This window comes from Pleuronectes platessa, chromosome 5, assembly GCF_947347685.1.
Source record: "Pleuronectes platessa chromosome 5, fPlePla1.1, whole genome shotgun sequence".
NCBI classification, from domain to species: Eukaryota; Metazoa; Chordata; class Actinopteri; order Pleuronectiformes; family Pleuronectidae; genus Pleuronectes; species Pleuronectes platessa.
Window position 1 is genome coordinate 10643126 of NC_070630.1, and position 19350 is coordinate 10662475.

At 40.0% G+C, this 19350-nt stretch overlaps 1 protein-coding gene across 4 annotated transcripts in view; it reads right to left on the reverse strand.

Annotated features, from left to right (window-relative positions):
• stx1a (syntaxin 1A (brain)) overlaps positions 1 to 19350 on the reverse strand; it is a 53373-nt gene that overhangs the window by 21948 nt on the left and 12075 nt on the right. For all 4 annotated transcript variants that reach the window (XM_053421942.1, XM_053421943.1, XM_053421944.1 and 1 more), the window contains exons 2-3: positions 16998 to 17075; positions 10567 to 10666 (exon numbers count right to left, since the gene is read on the reverse strand). In XM_053421942.1, the coding sequence (XP_053277917.1) occupies positions 10567 to 10666; positions 16998 to 17075 (178 nt within the window). The remainder of the gene's footprint in view (positions 1 to 10566; positions 10667 to 16997; positions 17076 to 19350) is intronic.

Consider the following 19350-nt stretch of genomic DNA (forward strand, 5'->3'; position numbering starts at 1 on the left):
TTTATATCCAGCTGAAAATAAACTCATTACAATGGAAGATGGTAGGAATACCTGCTGGTGTTTTTGTTATTAAAAAAGGAGTAGAGGACAGTAGAGGAAAATGACAGGAAGAATGTTTTGTCTCAAACGTCCCTGACTGGACTTGAGCCAGTAAAGTAGTGACATGACCTGCATCCTAAATCCTGAGGCCTCTGTGGTAACTATAGCCAGGTGTTCTCAATGTTTCTGGGACTGATTCACGGTTCCATCACTTGTCAACGTCATTGTCCAGGCCATAATTTGGCTCTGCAGAGGCTGTGGATACACCAAACACAATACATGTCTGTCGGCAGGCAAAGGTACTCTGCAGCTATATACAACCTCTGCAGAGCAATGCTTTCATGTCTTGACTCGCGTAATCTATGGGAAGTACTACAGGTCAAAATACAGTATTAGTATTAAGTATTTGAGACAGGGTGATGTTAAATTCTAAAGAATGAGCCTTAACAACAATTGCAGCTTTAATTACCATAATCTTGGTTTAGATTTGAATACAATTCTATCTCGCTAAAGGAGAAATATGTGCAGCACACAATGAATGGTTCAGGGTCAGATACTGATCTGAGGTGGTGGGCTGAGGCCCTCAGGGCAGAATGAATAAACAGTGCTCTGTGGTGTATGTGTGTGTATGTGTGTGTGTGTATCAAGTAGGACTCTTCATAACTGAAATCATTTATCAGTCCTAGAATACCAGTTTCCAAAGCAATTTGATTACTTGCTTGAAAAGGATACTTTCAAACCAGTAATCAGAGAGTCCTCATATGTCGTCATAGCAACCTCTGGCAACATGCTCAATGAGGTCAACTGCAGAGATAACAACACAAACACTAAATCTAGCTTTGTACTGTGTGCGTGACGATGAGTTGGATCTCTCCCTTGTGGTTACCAAACACAGAGGAGGCCAACCTGCTTGATCAAGTGTCGATTCAGCCTCATTATTGGCTGTGTGAGAGCGCAGACTCTGCTGAATAAGTCCAGGGAGAAGTGAGAGGGAAGCAAATTAGAGGGCAAAACTGAGGAGTCAATTGAGCTGTGGCTTCACACTCCATCCCTCTCCCAGACGCTCTCGAATGGAATCTTCAGGTCACGCTTGTTGCCATCATTAAGACTGTGTTGCTATGGCGATGTGTGCAGTCGGTCCTCTCGCCGTGCAGCTTCAGATTGTTTCAAAGTGGCAGAGGGAAAGAGAGAGTCAGAGAGCGAGAGATACGCTACAAGCCAGGAAGAAACGGAGAAATGCGGAGGCTAGTAGAGGAGTGTGAGCAGAGACGATAAATAAATGGTCGTTCGGGATGTTTATTCTAATGTAATAACTGATAATAAAGTAATATTTTCAAGACATTTTTGTCTTCACTTCTGAGTGAGAAGTTAAGGACAACATGACTAAAGCCAGCCAAGATTTTATGCTACAAACGTGTCCCACCTGATGCCAGAGTCGGATACAAATTGCTCCTCCATTTCACAGATTTCCATTGTTGTTCAAAAAGTGTTAAAAACACAATATGAGCCAATGAGCATAAGGCTGACATGATCCTTTCTCTGATGAACACGGCCACTTACCGGCCCCTGTAGGAGTTGACAGACATGAGAGAAACGACGGTGTGAGATTTCACTCTCAGTCCAGTGAGGGCTGATCTGGAGCTCTGCCGACCAAATCCAGGATGCTACAAACCAACCAGTGCATAGACCCCAGGGGAAAAAAGGAAAAACTCTACTCTAGCAAAACTCAGGTCCGCACTTTCCTTATCCTCCTGCTCTCTATTGTTTTTTAATGCATTGAAGTGTCATCGGTATGATTAAAGATTTCTAAAGTCAAAACACACACTGTCTTGTTGATGTAGACACCACATAGAGCCCACAATGAGAATTAAATTGATGATGAAGCTCCTCCTCCTTTAGTGACACTTGTCTTTAGGAGATTGCTGGGCCTTTTTCAAAAATAAACAGTGGCCCAGTAATAATAATATGGAAACTACAGAATAAAATCAAACCTATAATTTTAAAACAACAAAGGAATGGAAACTAGGCCACTTACACATGCAGACTCTGCAGTGAATGAGATTATTCCCACAGTTGTCAGATTGCTGGGAACTAATTCAATTTTGCGAGGATAAAATTGAATCAGGATGACTGAAACAATGCAGAGAAACAGAGCAGAGCAGAGAGACACAAGCTCATTCACCACTTACAGGAAAACACACACACAAATACACCTGGACAAAGCAACACTATACCCGTTTCCTTCTAGTTCCAGTTTTTGTGCTGGTGATGTTGATTTTTCGTTAATGAATAAGGGTATTTTCTGAAGCTGAGTTTTGGTGAAAACCATTAAGCAAAAATATACAACTTGAAGAGTATTCACTGGTGTTAGTTTGCAGATATAGAGGACATTGCAAACACACCAGATTTGATTTTGAAAGATAAATGGATTTAATTTACTGTATAAAGTGTTTTTCTAATCTCTCAACCACTCAAAGTGTCATACAATTTATGTCTCATATACCCATTCATTCATGCACTAACGAAACAGCATCAGAAGCAGGGGTTCAGTGTCTTGCTCAAGGTCTAAAACCAGAAACCGAGCCGCTTTACCAGCAGCTTTAATGTGTACGGATCAGGATGGAACTGTTCTTACATCCTTCATCAGAGACATGAGGATGAAAGCATATCAGCAGAATTTAATAAAAGATAACATCCTGACCGTCCTGGTCAATACTGCTCTACAACATTAAGCTTTACATCCGCTTTCGCTATAGAACACCATCCACTTCGTCTTGACTATCAAAATCATCTGACAGTTTGTTAAAACTATGATTATATATATAGACACAATTTGTGTGTGCGTGTCATTTCGATGTCAGGGTAACATGACACAGACAAGACACTGAGCCAGTCTTGCTTCCTCCTCTTTAACTCAGGGTCAATTGCTGCCATTCCAGCCTCTCACTTGCAGCCATTTATCTTATTTCTCTCCATCTCGCAGTGACTGTGCACGTCTCCCTCTGCTCGCTCTGTAAATATATTACCAGTCCTTTGTGTGTTTGCTCTGCTTATTGATCGTCTAGAGTCCAGGTGTCTGATGTTTCAGAGAGTCACGGAATCTGAGCTCATCCTTCAAACATCACATGATATTTGCAGTAGTGTCGCATACAGAATGCACACAGGTAATGACAAACTGAGAGCAGAGATAAAGTTGAACTACTTAACGACAGAAACAACACGCATACTCATCCCTACTTTTCCATTCTGAAAGTTTAGACTTACTATAGTTAATTAATACCAAAGCATGGACTTTCTCTTCAATGCATGATGAGCCCTGGAGGATGTTTATAGACCTAATTGAAGATAAAAATAACTAAACAATTTTTTTTTAAATAAAAAATAAAGTAGGTAAATGGCAAATACACTAAATAAATAATTATATTAAAAAATTAGCAAACACATTCTATTTTAGCTACTTAAAAGTGGTGACTGGTTACTGTTTGTTGCTCATATTTAGCTCTACCAAGGACATTATATCTTGGTTTGCATTTGCTTGTTTGTTAGCAGGATTACTCAATCTATGGCGGTATCGAGTGCAGGAGGTTGCTCTACGTGCAACAGATCCTGAGTGACAGGTACACAAACACAAGAGTGAAAGAGAGGTTCTCGTGTGACAAAGTGAAATGTATTGTAGGCCACTTGTGGGTACATGCAGCTCTGCAGCTGAAACTATGAACGTCTGTCTGCATGGATGGTAACAACTTTGTCAACCATGGCGTCAGCAGACATTAAAATTGTTTAAGTTTTGGTTTTGTACATCCACTGAACAGGATAATTTTCAAATAACTGTATTTTAAAAGGTGAAGTTTTCAGATTGTACATGTCAAAGTCTGTTCACTGGTCTTGAGAAACATGACTGCATCTGTGAAAAGATGAATGAAATCCTATAAATAGACTTTAGACCCCTTGAGGTTTGCATCTGTAGGGGCTGAAGGAATAAATCTGGGGCTGTGGAGTTAGAAAGAAGTGAACGGAAATATCTCCATCAATTTTATCCTCTCGTTTTTTGTTGTCCAATTTTTTTTTTACAAAAGAATAGGATGGTAATGCTTAATCAGAGGGTTTTAAACAACTTAAAGTAATCAAACTGAAGTTATTACAAACTGTATCATGGCCTTATCATCCACATTCTTACGCCTGAGGTCAACCTGCATTTTAATTAATTCTGGAGGGTTATCTCCACAGTCAAGCCACAAAACCCTCATCCATCAGGGATGTCTTTAACCTTAGTTTTCCATTCAGGCTCACATAGAATATATCTGTTTGGGCAGACGGTTAAATAACACAAAATAAATATATTTTTAGCCATGATTGTGTGGTATTTGATTAACATCCCCCTCCATCTCTTTAACAACTTCTCTTTCTCCTGCAACATCTTCTGAGACAGTATAACAGGGTTAATGTGAGTTAACATCGAAGTGTCACTGTCACTTTGAAACGTCCCCCTGTCTCCCAACACTTGACATTTCTTTCTACATCAGAGCAGCGAGACCACACATGTCCTCTGAAGCCACAGGTACAGAGAGCAGTTAAACTGATTTATACTTAATTTATCATTTAATCAAGCTTTGAACTCCATTGTGTGCATTCATTTGTGTGTTACTCTGTGTGTCCTTGGCCTTGGATACGATTGTTCACATTGTGGTAACCCCTAATTAAGAGGGATATTATTATTCCGCAGAATAAAGCTGTGTCTTCAATAGCTGGAACACCACTCCAGTATAAAAAGGAAATAGAGAGATCAAGTGAGGAGAGAAAGATGGCTGAGGAAGAACAAAGAGAAAACTATGAGACCTTATGCAACACTTCAAACATCTGGTGGGGGAGCTTTGGCAAACATCAGTCTGAGGGTAGGTGCGCATTCAGCCAAAAAACTAACTCTAGAAATAGTAACACTCCCAGGCTGCAATTAAAGCAAAGATCTCACGTTGAAGACTTTTCAGAGTCGAGAGTAAAGATGCTTTTTAGAAACTAGAGGCTGAGATGTCAGAGCGAGCAGCAAATACTAAGTGGTTGGAAAAACATACTGTGAAATGTCGCTAAATAATCTCAAGTGTATAAGAGCAGATTATCTGCATTTAGTTTCATTGAGAGCCAAGTATATGCTCCAGTAGTATGCAATTCAAAATGGGTATTTTTTTTACATTTTGTTTGAATTATTTGTTTTGAGTCACAAACTCTGTTCAATGGAGGCATTTCCACAGTTCCACATGATGCAACATTACAAAACACACTTTTCTCCAGAATGTGATGATCAGTATTCAACCTGCAACTAAAGAGAGGGGAGACAACAGACTGGTAAAGCAGTAGATAAGCAGTAGTTATCAGACTACTAAACCCAACTGGTGTGTAAATTCACCATCTACTATCTGTAACAATGCAACATTCATTGTGGGAAACAGAAAAGGAACTAGAGGTGTTGGCAGAATTGACAAACTAGAGTACTCTACTCAGTAGAGAGCTTACATCCGCCATGGCCCCTTGAATTCAATCAAGCTGTACCAAACTGCATACACACATCAGTCCCCTAAATGTGCCTAATTTATACTGCATTCTTCCCCCATGTTTTGTGGATATCCTTTTGGTGGTTTTTGTGTGTAATCTAGCTTACAAACAAACAAACAAACCAACCAACTAAATAATATAACCTCCTTGGTAGAGGTAATAAACAATATGACAAATTAACAAGGGAAAACATCTATGAAAACATCACAACAAGTCTTTTCTTTCAATATATACAATGTTGAATAAAAAGGTCTTTATACCTCCACCTCTCCAACGGCCACGTTTCATTTCATAGCAGCCTTCCTCTCTCCTGGGAGAAGCTGGGTGTAAAGGCCGCTGATAATCCGGCAGAGGACGCAATCATCACTTACTTTTGACCTTTCATTATGAAATCTAAGAAGAGCCTTATCGATCAAAATAATGCCACAATGCGCGAGTCCAACAGACAACACTACAAACTAAAAAACAAAAATGCAATTATTTGGAAAATGTGATTTTCAATCTATTTTTCGAAATATAAGATGCGTTTGTGTCTTCCTCTCCTGCATCAGAGGAATGTGCTCATGGGGAAACACAGGTTCCATACCCATTACGATCTGATGGCTATTACCTAATCTATCATCGTTACTGTTGCTACATACTGTACACTGCTGTGGAGCGTGCCCACACAAACACACAAACCCTTAACACCCACCGAGCAAAAACAAGCGCAGACATCACTGTATGCTGCGATTCACTGGAGAAAATAGATACGCTTCATTTACGGGGGGTGGTGATATGGGATAAAGTATAATGCACGGGTAAAAGGAATGCGTTGGTATGAATGTGTATGTGTGTGTGTGTGTGTGTGTGTGTGTGTGTGTGTGTGTGTGTGTTTGCGTGAGTTAATATGGGCTCTGCCAGTGGGCTGTAATTAACCCAGTGCAGATCAACAGGAAACGTCTCAGTCAGCGAACACAAAAGCTCCCAAAGCAAAAGGGGGGAGAGGAGAAAAGGGGGGGAAGCTGTGACGCAGGCCAGGTGGGTAATGGCTAGGGAGATGTGATGTGATTATGAACATGATTAACCATGACAGAAACAGAAGGTTTATCACTTTACAATGTTCCGCTGTGGAAGACATTTGAAAAAAACGATTGCATGTGTGTGATTTCTTCACTTCCTTCTCGTCCATTATCCTGTTCCAGTCCAACCTCGCTCATTTTCAATAACATCCCCGATACCAGTTTTTAGAAAAACTGAGTGCAAGGGAGGATTTACTGTGAGGAGAATACCACTTTTGACCAATGAAATCTAATTACTTCATAAATGAGTCCAATTGTACCAAATTGAAAAAAAATCTCTGGAGTTGCTCCTTAAATATTGCATTCAAAAGGCAAAACATTTGCTTTGTGAGGTCACCCCGACCTTGACCCTTTACCACCAAAATCCAATCAGTGCATCTGTAAGGCTATGTGAATATTTGCACCAAAATTGAAAGGACTTTCTTGAGGCAATCTTAAGATAATTCTATTCACAAGTTGAAAAAGGATTTGCAATGTCAAAGTGACCAAATTTGAAGACATTCCCTCAGGGTGTTCTTGAGATATCGTCTTCACAAGAATGGGAATCCATCCTTTATCAATACCACTTATCCTCCTAAACAACCAACCAGCCAAACATCTATCTATGAAAGGAGGAGATTAGAGAACAGGTCTGAGGCTCAAGTTATCACAATTCCTCCTGACAGGAAATCATGTGTGTGCCAAATGTCACAGCAATCCATCCAATAGTTGTTTTGAAATCTTATTTTAAAACTTAATATGTCAACCTATGATGGGGCAGCAGAAAATATCCGGACATCATAAATTCATTAGGTTATATCCCCTGGTGACCATGAGTCTCTGTTAAAAATGTACTGCCAAGTCATTCTCCAGTTTGCAGCAATATTTCAGTCTGGAGGAAAGTGGTGGTGACAGGCGGACGGACAGACGGATGGATGGACAGATCCAGGGACGAACTGCCTGACTGACTTGCTGTCAGACGTAGAGGGCTGTGTCTCTCTAGCATGGCCAAAAATGATTTACAAATAAACTTGTGCTTTAGCATTTTAATTATATAAGTAAGACCATGGTTTCTCCCTTATCTCACAAAAGTGCTTGGAGTTGCCTTAACAACACCCTCGGAATTGTGTTGCCAGAATATTGTGAGAAGAAGCAATGAGAGACATTGACAGTAAACTTTCTGCAGACACATTTAATATTACTAATTCCCAGAGTTTTTTCAATTTCCCACAATTTTGGAGGCCCACTTCACCATGACCATTCCTGGTTTACTGCTTGATATTGATAAAAAATACAATCTGGGCACCATTATGTTTCCAAACTAAATGTATTCATCAGTGCTGATGACTTGAATAAGAATTTGATTCAGGAGAAAATTGTTGCACAGACATAATCATACACGCACACCATGTATAAATGTTGCTGAAGTGATAGAGCGGCTGTCTGAATGAGGACATTCAGATGATTGAGGTCCGTCGGCTCCAAAACGCAACAGGAAAACGGAAAAGAACAGACAGACCTCTGTGTAATGAACGACCCTGACATCTACATCAGCTGCAGATTGATGTGCATTTATCAGGGAAGTGCGCGCACACACACACACACACACACACACACACACACACACACACACACACACACACACACACACACACACACACACACACACACACACACACACACACACACACACACACACACACACACACACACACACACACACACACACACACACACACAATCAATTTCAGTCACAAAGGAAAAGGCTTGTGGAAGAATTTGTATCTTAAACCCAACACCGTGCCTCATTTCTGCTCCACTCAGTTTGACGCACCCCGCCTGCTACTTGAAGGGCTCATCTGACGCCTGCTGCTACACACAGATCGGTGCTTTCTCAGATAGGTGGGAGGTCGGGAATCAGGGGGAGGAAAGCGGGTTAGAGGGTGTTACTAGTATGAGTAACATCCCCCTCGTGAGTGCGGTGTCTAGATCAATGCTCTGACATAAATGAGAGAGAGGAAGAGGTGTGAGAGGACACAGATGAGGGGGTTGGGAAAGATGGATTGTAACGCACAGATTGAGGAAAATCATAGAGGAGAGTGGTTGAAATGAGAGGAGGGATTATGGAGGAGCTGATAAACACAGCTGACGATGTTACCAGCAGGTTAGATGGGGCTGAAGAATAATGAGGAAGCAGAAAAGTGGAGAAAAGTAACAACAATGCAAGACATTTTACTGTGAGAGTATAAAAGCTTGAAAAGGACAGAAAGGACTGATTGGTGGAGGGTGCGGCTCTAAACAGATTTGAGGTCTTCCGATTTCTATCAGTCCCCATCAACAGGCTGCCTTTTGGCTTTTTCCTGAGAAACTCTTATTTATTTCCAAAATTTACTGGAAAGGACAGATACATTTTTCATTCTTTTGCTGAGTGGAATCTGCCACGATTACCAGGCTTTTCACTTCTGTTGCACATTACACGGCATATAAATAACTGACTTTTGGCTTTATTCTCTTCTGTTCTTTCCAATAAGAGCTTCTCCGGCTCATTACTGAGTCAGTACAGAATAAAACATTGATGTTTTCATTAAGGAGGGTTAGAGGAGATGTGTGCAGACGGCTCAAGCTTGGTTTGGACAAAGCGCTCTGGAATGGTTGATTAAATCTTCGCCTGAAATACAGCACAGGAAAGGTGGCGTCCACTCTAATGATGCAGACTATAATATGAATAGCGAACAACAAATACCTATATCTAAAGCCTGTGGCAGAATAAATTCAACCCTCAACTATTGCACAAGATAAAATGGATCATCGATTGATAGGTGGTAGGTTTGCTCAAAGTGAGATAGTTTCATTTAGGTGTAAATGGTTTAAAAATCTTCTGTCGGAAGAGCAAGTTTTTCATATTTAAAAAGATGAACGTCCCTGAGGATATGCTATGTGTCGTTTTCTTTATTAATAAACTCTTAACGTGTTAATGAGACTATTATTAAAACAAGTAAAAACAAACATGTCTCTCGAATGCTTCTTGTTAATGCTGCTGGAGAGCAAGGTCTAACACGTTGCTCTAAAAAACACTTATATGTGTTGAGTTGTGCTGAGATCCAGAGCTGGTTTCACGAAGATAGACTTTTTAATTTGATTTGAATTGTTGGTAAATTACAGCTGTTTTCAATCTAAAAATTCTTCTGTGTTCTGTGTTCACTCCAGTAGAAAGTATTTATAGCACACTACAGCATGAGTCACATCAATGGATACAATCAAAACATTCTATGACCCTTTTTCCCACGTCATTTGGTTTCTTGACACATTTAGTCTTTTTCATCCAAACAAACAGTTTAGTTAAGTAGCGTAAGGTCTCTTCAAGTGAATCCCGGTTCACGTTTCCACTGCACCTGAGGAGCTTTAGGGCGGGTGGGTGAGGGATTAAAAATGCTGTATTAAAGATACAATTTTAACCCCAGTAAGCAAATATGTCTTTTTACTTTTCCCTTAGAATTTTTTTTCAACAAACCTGTGTTTTCGGCCTATATTTCTGTTTCAGTACAAACACAGTTTCTGTGATTTAACTGTGCGCAAATTAAGTTTTCTTTCTTTTCTGTACTGCTCCCTCGTTTCCATTCCTTTGGTTGATCTAACTTATTCTCTTCATTAAATTGTCAGAAAGTCAGTAACAGTTTTTAATGTTACCTGATTTCTCTTTAGTTTATGCACATCAAACGTTCCACAAAATGTTCTGTGTCCCTAGGGAAAGTGTCTGGGCTAGAAATGCCCTGATTTATTTTTTCTGCAATCATCTAAAACCAGTGCAAAAACTCCACCTGTACCCTTGATACACTTGAATCCTCTTATGAAACACAGTATTTGTGGAGAAATGAAGGTCATGTTGAATATCTCCCTCTGTGAGATTTGAACAAGAAGGAGAAAAGTCAAACAGCCTTACTCTCATCGGGGTTAGGTGAGGCGAGGATGGCGCTGTGCTTCCTCTTGACCTCTTCAACTTTCTCTGCCAGAGACTCGATAAAACCCCGGATTTCTTCCACCTGGTTTAGGAGAGACAGAGAGACCAATATGTGTTTTAGATCTGACAAACATACTGAGGTAGGAAGTGAAGTTGACAGAAACTCATCTGAAGATGTTATCATGGTACAGGCAGAATGACGAAGGTTTATGTGAAAGAAAACACACATGACTAAAATCCATCAAATTAGCATTTGCAGGCATCCTCATTTCATCAAATTTGCAGGAAAAAAGACGATTCAGTGCACTCCTCCCCTCAGTCTTTACAACCTGTGATATATCTCAGGATATTATAGAACGAATGTGTGATTCATAGTTTATATAAGACCGTGCAGGGCCAATTTTGCCCTGATGTTGGGTGATGATACCTGGCTCACAGCTGGTAATACATTTCATCCCAAAAACTCTGGATGGGGTTAAGGTTAGGACTCAGTGCAGAACAAGGTTTTCATATCAAACTCAGAAAATCATTTCCTTAAGGACTTTGCTATATGCACGGAGGAGTCTTCCTTTTTTGCAGGTAAGAGCCTTGAAGATCACAGCTGTTCAAAATATGGTTGTGTGCTTTTTAGTTCCTTGTAATACGAGAGGAAACCTGTGTTTTCATGATAAAAAAAAAACACTACGTTAAGAAACATCTGGATCTAGATCAATATTGTACCTAATTGTTTGTGCCTTTTTAAAGAGTCTGGGTAATCTGCAGAGGATGAGGACAAAATAAATTATAATTATGTGAGGTATATAGTAAAAAAAGTTTGTTTCATATTTTTTTTACTTATTCCCTCTGACACACAAGGAATAGCTGAATATGAATGCATTTAGAAGCTTTATCTTCAAATGTTACAAAACCTGTCCAGTTATTACACTTTGGTTCTCGCATCTCGTGCTAACAGGTGGATTTTATCGCTTTTAGACAGATCCAGACTGGCTGTTTCCCCCGTTTTCACTATTTACATAACATCAATCTTGCTAACTATAGCTTCTCTGCAAGAACGTGAATAAAGTAATTACCCCCAAAACACTGAACTGTTCCTTTACCTACATTAATTGAATGCATGGAGGTGCATCTCATGCATATACTTCTATGAACTCTGTACTTCACAGCTTCATCTGCTACCAAGCTCCAGGTCTGACATTCTCCCCCAGTCAACCTCCCTCGTCACCAGCTGTGCTGCCTCTGACTCCGGTAACAGCTGGACGGGCAGCAGGTCCCATCTGCCAGCGACTTCATCAATCTCTACTCTCTTCTCAGTCTGTCAACCACCCCCGATCACTTTCACCGCCTCTACACCTGCTCCGATACGGTCCATCTACAAACTCCATTCATTCTGCTCTATCCCAGGTCACTTTCACATGCAGATCTCTGGTTTGAAATCTCCAATTGCAGTCCACGTTTTCTCCGTCGCCCCTCACTGCTCTGCACTCCCTGTTCCTCCATCCATACCTTCCTGAGTGTCCCTCTTCCACTCAGCCTGGGTCATTATTCTCCCATTATCTCTTTAATAAGCTGCTGATTGGATCGTCTTTTTTAAATAACAATCATAATTGGCTCTGAGCGACCACTGGAGAGGGACCAGGCTCTACAGGAGGCCCACTGAGGTGAGCAGAGTTAAATGAATGCAAGACCGACATGTGGAGAGAGATCATAAAGTTAAAAAGTAAGAGATTGATCCTGGTAGGAAGAGAAAGAGACATAAAGTGAGCAGAGGATGAAACCACAAATTCTCTGGGTTTGGAAGACGTGTTTGTGAGTCATCTTGTGTGACTCAGAGAAACCAATATCAGACACTACTGAAAAACATACATGCAAAACAAATAATCAGACATATGCACCTAAAGGACCACCTGACCAATTCTATAAGTTTTCATTATTAACTTGAGTTGCTTCTACCATGACACTATTCAGGAGTCTCTGTATCTGGTACAAATACACAATTGCAACAATCCCACAGCTGCAGAAAAAAAGAAAGCTGGTTTCCTTCTTCATGGTCTAATTTGAGTTATGTTGGTGCAAAAGTCTTATTTTCATCTAGAAGAAAAGACGATCAGAAGCTCTAGGGGCCACAGAGAGTCTGCCTTGCTTTCATTCACTTCATTCTTGCATCATTAGGTGAAGGAGCTTGGGGCATGATATGAGCCTCGGTACTACACAAAGCAAAAGGAGGGATGACAAATGGTGCTCATATGCTTCTCATACTGTGACAGCAGTGTGTTTGCTTCAGAGTTGCTGTCTCTACAGTGATTTGTAGCTTCTTTTTTTTTTTTATGATTTTAAGTTTACCCTTATTTTTTTATAATCATAACTGATGTACCACAAGCTTTAGGTGCACTGGTCACAGTTGAACATTTTTGAATAAAAGAAAATTGTGTTTCTAAAATGATCGTAATTAAAAATATAGATGACGATGAGGTCAATGAATTTATTGTATCTTCATAAAATGAATCTACATTTATGGTAAACAGCCTACACTTGCTAAGGCAGTTTATTGCAGCTACCATTTATCGTGCTTCACAATATTATTTAGATCATCAGCAGAAAATGTCATCATTTTGTTTATTTAGTGGACCCATTAAAGCATATGGGAGTAGGCAGATCCCAAATGAACAAGGCAAGGCATTTATTTATAAAGCACATTTCATACACAGCGGCAGATTCAAGGTACTGTAGAGGGACATTGAAAGCAACACAGTGACAAAATTAAAAGCAATCAAAAAGGAATTAGTGGTTCTTGGTCAGGCTGGTTCTGCTGAGCTTGGCGGACTCAATCTCCCAAGTGACGGTGATGACGATGCTGGAAGAGATGGGATCAGACTGGGAATTGGCATCATCATCAGCAGACGCAACAGAATTGACCTTCCTGTAAGAATCAGGGCAGTAATGGAAAAATAAGTTTGTGTTGGCCAAACATGGCGCCATGGCTGGTGATGCTTTGTCGGAGAAAGTCTTTGCTGTTATAGTATAGCCAGATCGTATTGTTAAGGTGAGTTCCTGAACCCAGATGCAGACTAAAGCTGATTTCAGCAAATGTCCGAGTGAGACATCTGCAGTTTCTACGGAGTTTACCCGCAGACTGACTGGAGCAGATGCTTTGATAGGGCAGGGAGGTAGAGGCAGAGCTGGGTATTTGTGGAGGACTTCATTACGGTGATGGGGTGCAGCTGATGTGGCGCCGCATTGACTCCAGTGCACCTGCTTCCACTCAGACAAACAGACACGAGGAGAGAGGGGCACAGAGCCAAGGGGGGGGGGAGAGTGATAGCCTGTGAAGTTAATGCCTTGTTAAATGGATACATTTATTGTGCAAGGGATATGCACCATCTTGTCTTATGATATAAAACAAACACAGGATTTATGTACATGCCTCGTGCATGTTCTACTTAGACGACATGCTTGAGTGTTCTTGACATTTTCCTGTTGTCCTGAACCTTTCTGATGCAAACAATCTCCTTTACAAGACAAAATTAAAAAACAAACATGTTACATATGTACACCAAATAAACCAAGTAGAAACACTTCAACAAGAGAATAAGTGTGGAGAAGGTACCAGCAAGTACATATAAAAAGGTACAGAACCAATTACACTTCTTCACACAGATCGATTACAGGCACAGTGTAGTACACTATACTTAAATACCAGAGACAGACCAGCTACATACAAGCCCACACAAATGCCACAGCAAACACATTATAAAATCAATAGCCCCACTGTGAGAGTCATGTTTGTGGTGGAGGACAGAGGGCTGCAGCCGTCTGTCCACTGCTCGGTTCCCTCCAGATCACAACTGAAAGCCTAATTAACGGATCCAGTCAGGGTTAGAGGCTGATTACTCCATCACTCCCTCTGCCCCCTTAATCTTCTCCCATCATCATCTCTCCATCACATGTTATTACCCGTTCCTTCTCTCTGGTCTCAGTTTCTAACTTCTACCACATCACTCTCATTGCAAACTCTGCCTCTTTCACGATCCCTGCAGCTTCTGAATCGGTCTCTTTTTTATTCTCTCACATGAGACAGATGTAAGAGCCTGAAATTCCACACAGATAAAGAGATGCCTCGATATCTATGATGGATACAGACAGTTGTCAGAGGCGAGAAGCAGCAGAAGAACAGAGATGACTGATGTCTACAGTATTCCCTCAAGGCTAAAACATCTTAGAATGAATGTTTTTAATTAAATTTCAGAGTTCTATTACATATATTTTGAATCCTCAACTTCTTGTATTACAATAAAGTAAAATGCAGTATATGTTTTGTATATCTGGATCAGTGTTTCCCACTATCTGTGGCAGGCTGCCATTTTCTAATTTGTTTCGCCATAATTTCATGAAGAACCAGAAAATGTTTACACTTCTCATAATAACAGAGAGATCTCTACCTTGGTGTGTGCAGCGCTATTTGCAGTGTTACATACCGCATGCTCGCTAGCGCTGTAACTCTACATTTTCTTCCAGAGGCAAAGCAAATCTGCAGCGTGGCTTCGTGTGAACTATTACCGGCGACACCCTAATCCAACAATGTGTGGTTGATCCCAATTGGCTATCACATCCTCCTGCCAGCTACCCATCTCCCTCTCTATCCAACAACCCACGACCACATCCTGAAGCTGGATTTCTGTGTCCGTCATATCCTACAGTGCCCACATTCAGCTTTTGCAAGAAATTATCATTTTCCTGCATTCATGCCTATGTAACCGTGCCCTCACGCTGGACTCACACCGGCCTCTGATGGGTTTAACCGAAACACTGCTTCACTGTGAATGGGCTGACGTCGTCTTTTCCCTAATTGGATTGTGGTTCCTGCGAGAGACCCAGCATCTCACTCAACTTAACCCATATTTATTATACTCAGTATTTCCATCATAAGTCTGCTGGTCATTTACAATATGTGATGGCTGCTTCTTGTTGTCGGACTATATTTTCTACATGGTGTCCTGATTGTTAAAGGTTCCCTAAATATCTGTACAGGGTTTCATTGATTGATGCACCTGTAGCTCAGTCACAGATGATTTAGACACTTTGATGATGCATTTGTTGTCTCATGTTGCTCTGACGACCCACATATCAAAGTGCGGATCGTCAGACCTCTTTTATTAACTCGCAAATGATATTCAACCTCACCCCACCAACCTCTTTGTTCCATTTGTGACTGTGATTTAAATACTTCAAAGTTAAAGACTCTGTGTTCAAATAATTGGTATACACAGGTTTAATATACACAGGGATTAGCTTATAAATATATGTGATATAGCCGTGACATAGGACTAAATAGACATTGATTAATATGGAATATAATAAAAAAAGTTTACCTCAACAGTCTTTGAATTATCCTGCTTTATACTTCTAAACCACTCGCTGCAGGAGATGAATGTAGCAGGCCTATTAAAAAGGCATTACAGAGGCCACTTTACTCACTGAGCACGATGTCACATAGTAAAGTCAGACCAGCTCCATATGGCTGATGATTCACAGCAGGTCTCCATCTTTCTGGGGAGGAGAAGTCAACTGCCACTACACTGAAATTGGGGCCCCCCCTCTGAGAGCTATGACGATGTTCAGTTTGTGTTCCAAGCACAACTGCACAGCGTGTACAGGAAAACTCACTCCTGAATAAATGCATATAGATAAGGTCTTGCATGCATATAGAACAGAGGGTGGGGAACCTTTTTTTTCCTATGAAGGACCATGTTAATGTATATAGAACAAACTGTGCAGGCAACACTAAATCATTCAACACGTATCACACAAGCCTCTCTAATGCGATGTCTAGAACTTCATCTATTTTACAAGATGTCTGAGGTCAGATGGTAGTGATGAGAAAAAAAATTGCCCTCATGATTTTGTTCTGTTGTACTTTTTAATTGTTCCTCGGGTTATTTAAAATTCTCTCAGAGGCCTGTAAATGGTCAAGAGTCTCCCCACCTCCACCTGAGTGTCTATCAAGCACAAGAGGCGAGACTGGAGAGCCATGAATGAAATCACTGATGCTGTTATACAGACCTGGACAAAGAGAACATTGTTGTGTCGTTGAATCAATAAAGTGCTTTTCAAATGAAATAAAACACATAATGATCCATGCCACACCAGCAACAACATCAGTAGCTATAAATCATACCAATGCTCCCCTGGGAAAAGAAAAAGCAAGAGAGGCATTGCAGCTCGCTCTCTGAAAAACGAACATGATTAGAGAATGGCAGAAGAGGACTGACATCCAGGCAGGATGTAGTGTGCAAACGACCTCAACTTTAATTTGAGATGACAAGATAATAAACAGCTATAAACCTGTTAGTGTGTGAATGGAAGAAATAGTGACTGACAGAAGGAAGAAGGAAAGATCAGGACTGAGATAAACAAACCTGTTCAAAGAATTCGTCCATAAAGCCTTTCTCCATTCCCACAGCGACTTCATCCTCTTCCTCTGTCGTCTCCTTCCCCTAGGAAAACACATATAACATGTGGGGTTAAATACAACAGACAAAGGTAAAATAATGAATTAATTAAAGACATGTTTGCATTACATTACATTGGTCATGACTGAATTGCGTCAAACCATGATGTAGATGTTCAGTCTCCTATGGCAATGCAAGACACACAAAACCCTTCATGTTAATTTCTGTTAATCATGAAATCATTTTTTTTGAGACATAATATTAAAGTTCAGCCTCAAGGGGTCTCTCAATCAAAACAATAACAAAAGACAATATACCTGACGTGACTCAGGTGCAAATCATGTTCATGGATGAGGTAATGTATTCAAGTATTGTTCATGTAACTCAACATTAAAGCAATGAGTAATCGAGATCCATTGCGATTGACCAGTACAAACAGTGAAAGGAAAAAAAAAAACTGGTAACTGGCTAGCAGTTCACCATACATCGTTAGCCCAGGAAGTTAAAGCAGAGATGGGCAAAGCCACGAGGAAAGCGGACATGAAGCAAAACAACCAAAATTAAACGTCCTGTTTCCTTGAATTATAGGGGCAGTTCACAGCCAAATTCAATACAACTGAAGATATTAGGGACTTATCTTCAGACGTGAAAAAAAAAACATAAAAAAAAAAACATAAGATGATAATGTCCGTGATTTACATTGTGTTTTAAAGCCTAAATGTCGTTGATATCTTGTCCCTAAAATCTTCAGTTGTATTGGAAGATGTGTCACCAAATCAAAATCAACTAACTCTATAACATCGGTCTAATCTAGGCATTTAAATAAAGAATTGTAAAATAATGAGAATTTTGTCAAACATTATACCTATTTTACAGTATTCCAACATAGTACAGTAATCTAACAATCACACAGTTAAATATGGTTTCATTGAATGATAAGGAAGAAGTCAAATTTTAGGGCCTAAACTTTATAGTTCATCCTATAAAGTTAAAACTTAGTTTTATGCATCAAGCCATGATTCATTCTGAAGTACATGTTCTCGTTGCTAATAACAAATCAGTCATTGCACTACATTAGCAGGGATCTCATGTGGCCTCATCTCATTCATCTAGCCCCTGTCAAACTAATTCAATTCCCCATTAGCAGCCCATGAGCTCCATTTGCTCCTCAGTGCTGCAGCGAGAGAGGAAAGTTTTCATCCTCTGTCCCAAAAGCAGGGAAAGACTTATGTATGACATAATAACTAGCTATGTGCATTGTAAGTATGATTTAGGATTTAAGAATCTCTTTTTTAAGGGCGACCTGGCCGAGATAGGCCGCAGCATGGATAAAAACATATCTGAGGAAGCAGAGACTAATACCCATTGCCCAATAGACATTTGCTTAACGAGACACACAGGTAATAGGGAGCAGGCCCAGAATCGATCCATGTAGTTATTGGATCACAGGAATATCGTTGGTTTTGATTTTGGTGTAGGGACCAATGTTTTGGAGTCTGATGCACATTCCTATATAAGGGGGTAAAACATTCCATAATAATATCATATGCAGTCTTTATGATGTATAAAAAAATATCACTTGGCAATAGTTCCCAATATGTCATCAACCCCTTATGACAACAAATGTAAATGATGCTTGATATTTTACAGTTTAACAGTAAACTTTATATAAAATTACTGTAAATAAGAGTTAAATGTAAACAAATATGTTCTGCATTGTTTAATAAAAGGTTTCATAATGGCACATATCAACAAACATGTATGTAGATACCAAAATGTCTGTGAAAAACTCATATCAGCCAACCAATACAACGGACCAACTCTGAAAACTACATCTTCCCAATACTAAAGACAACATTTTAACACAGAAGAAAAAAGCAATAATAATAAATAGAAATAACAATAAAATGAATGATGGCTGAAAACACTTTAGCTGCTCCAGTGTCAGGCTCTAGTACTGTGCATGCTGGCTCACTGTCACACTGACATGTCTTACTGGGACACTAATGTTATTAGTGACAGCAGCGCTTCTCCAACTACAAGTGGAAATGTCTGCTGTGTGAAACATCCACTGACAAGACACATTAACCAGTCAACCCAAGTAATCCTTCTTTAAGAGATAGAAGAAAAGGGGCCTGAAATTCACCCCATGCTCTCGGATGTTTCAATTTATTTTCCCAAATGTGAAACGTCAATGTATGTACCACCAAAGCTTTTTATATATGTAGGGGAAGAAACAGTGTCTTCTGAATGTCCAAAAAAGTCTTTGAGGAGTCGTAGTTTTTTTTGAATGCATTGAAAATCTACAATTAGACAATCC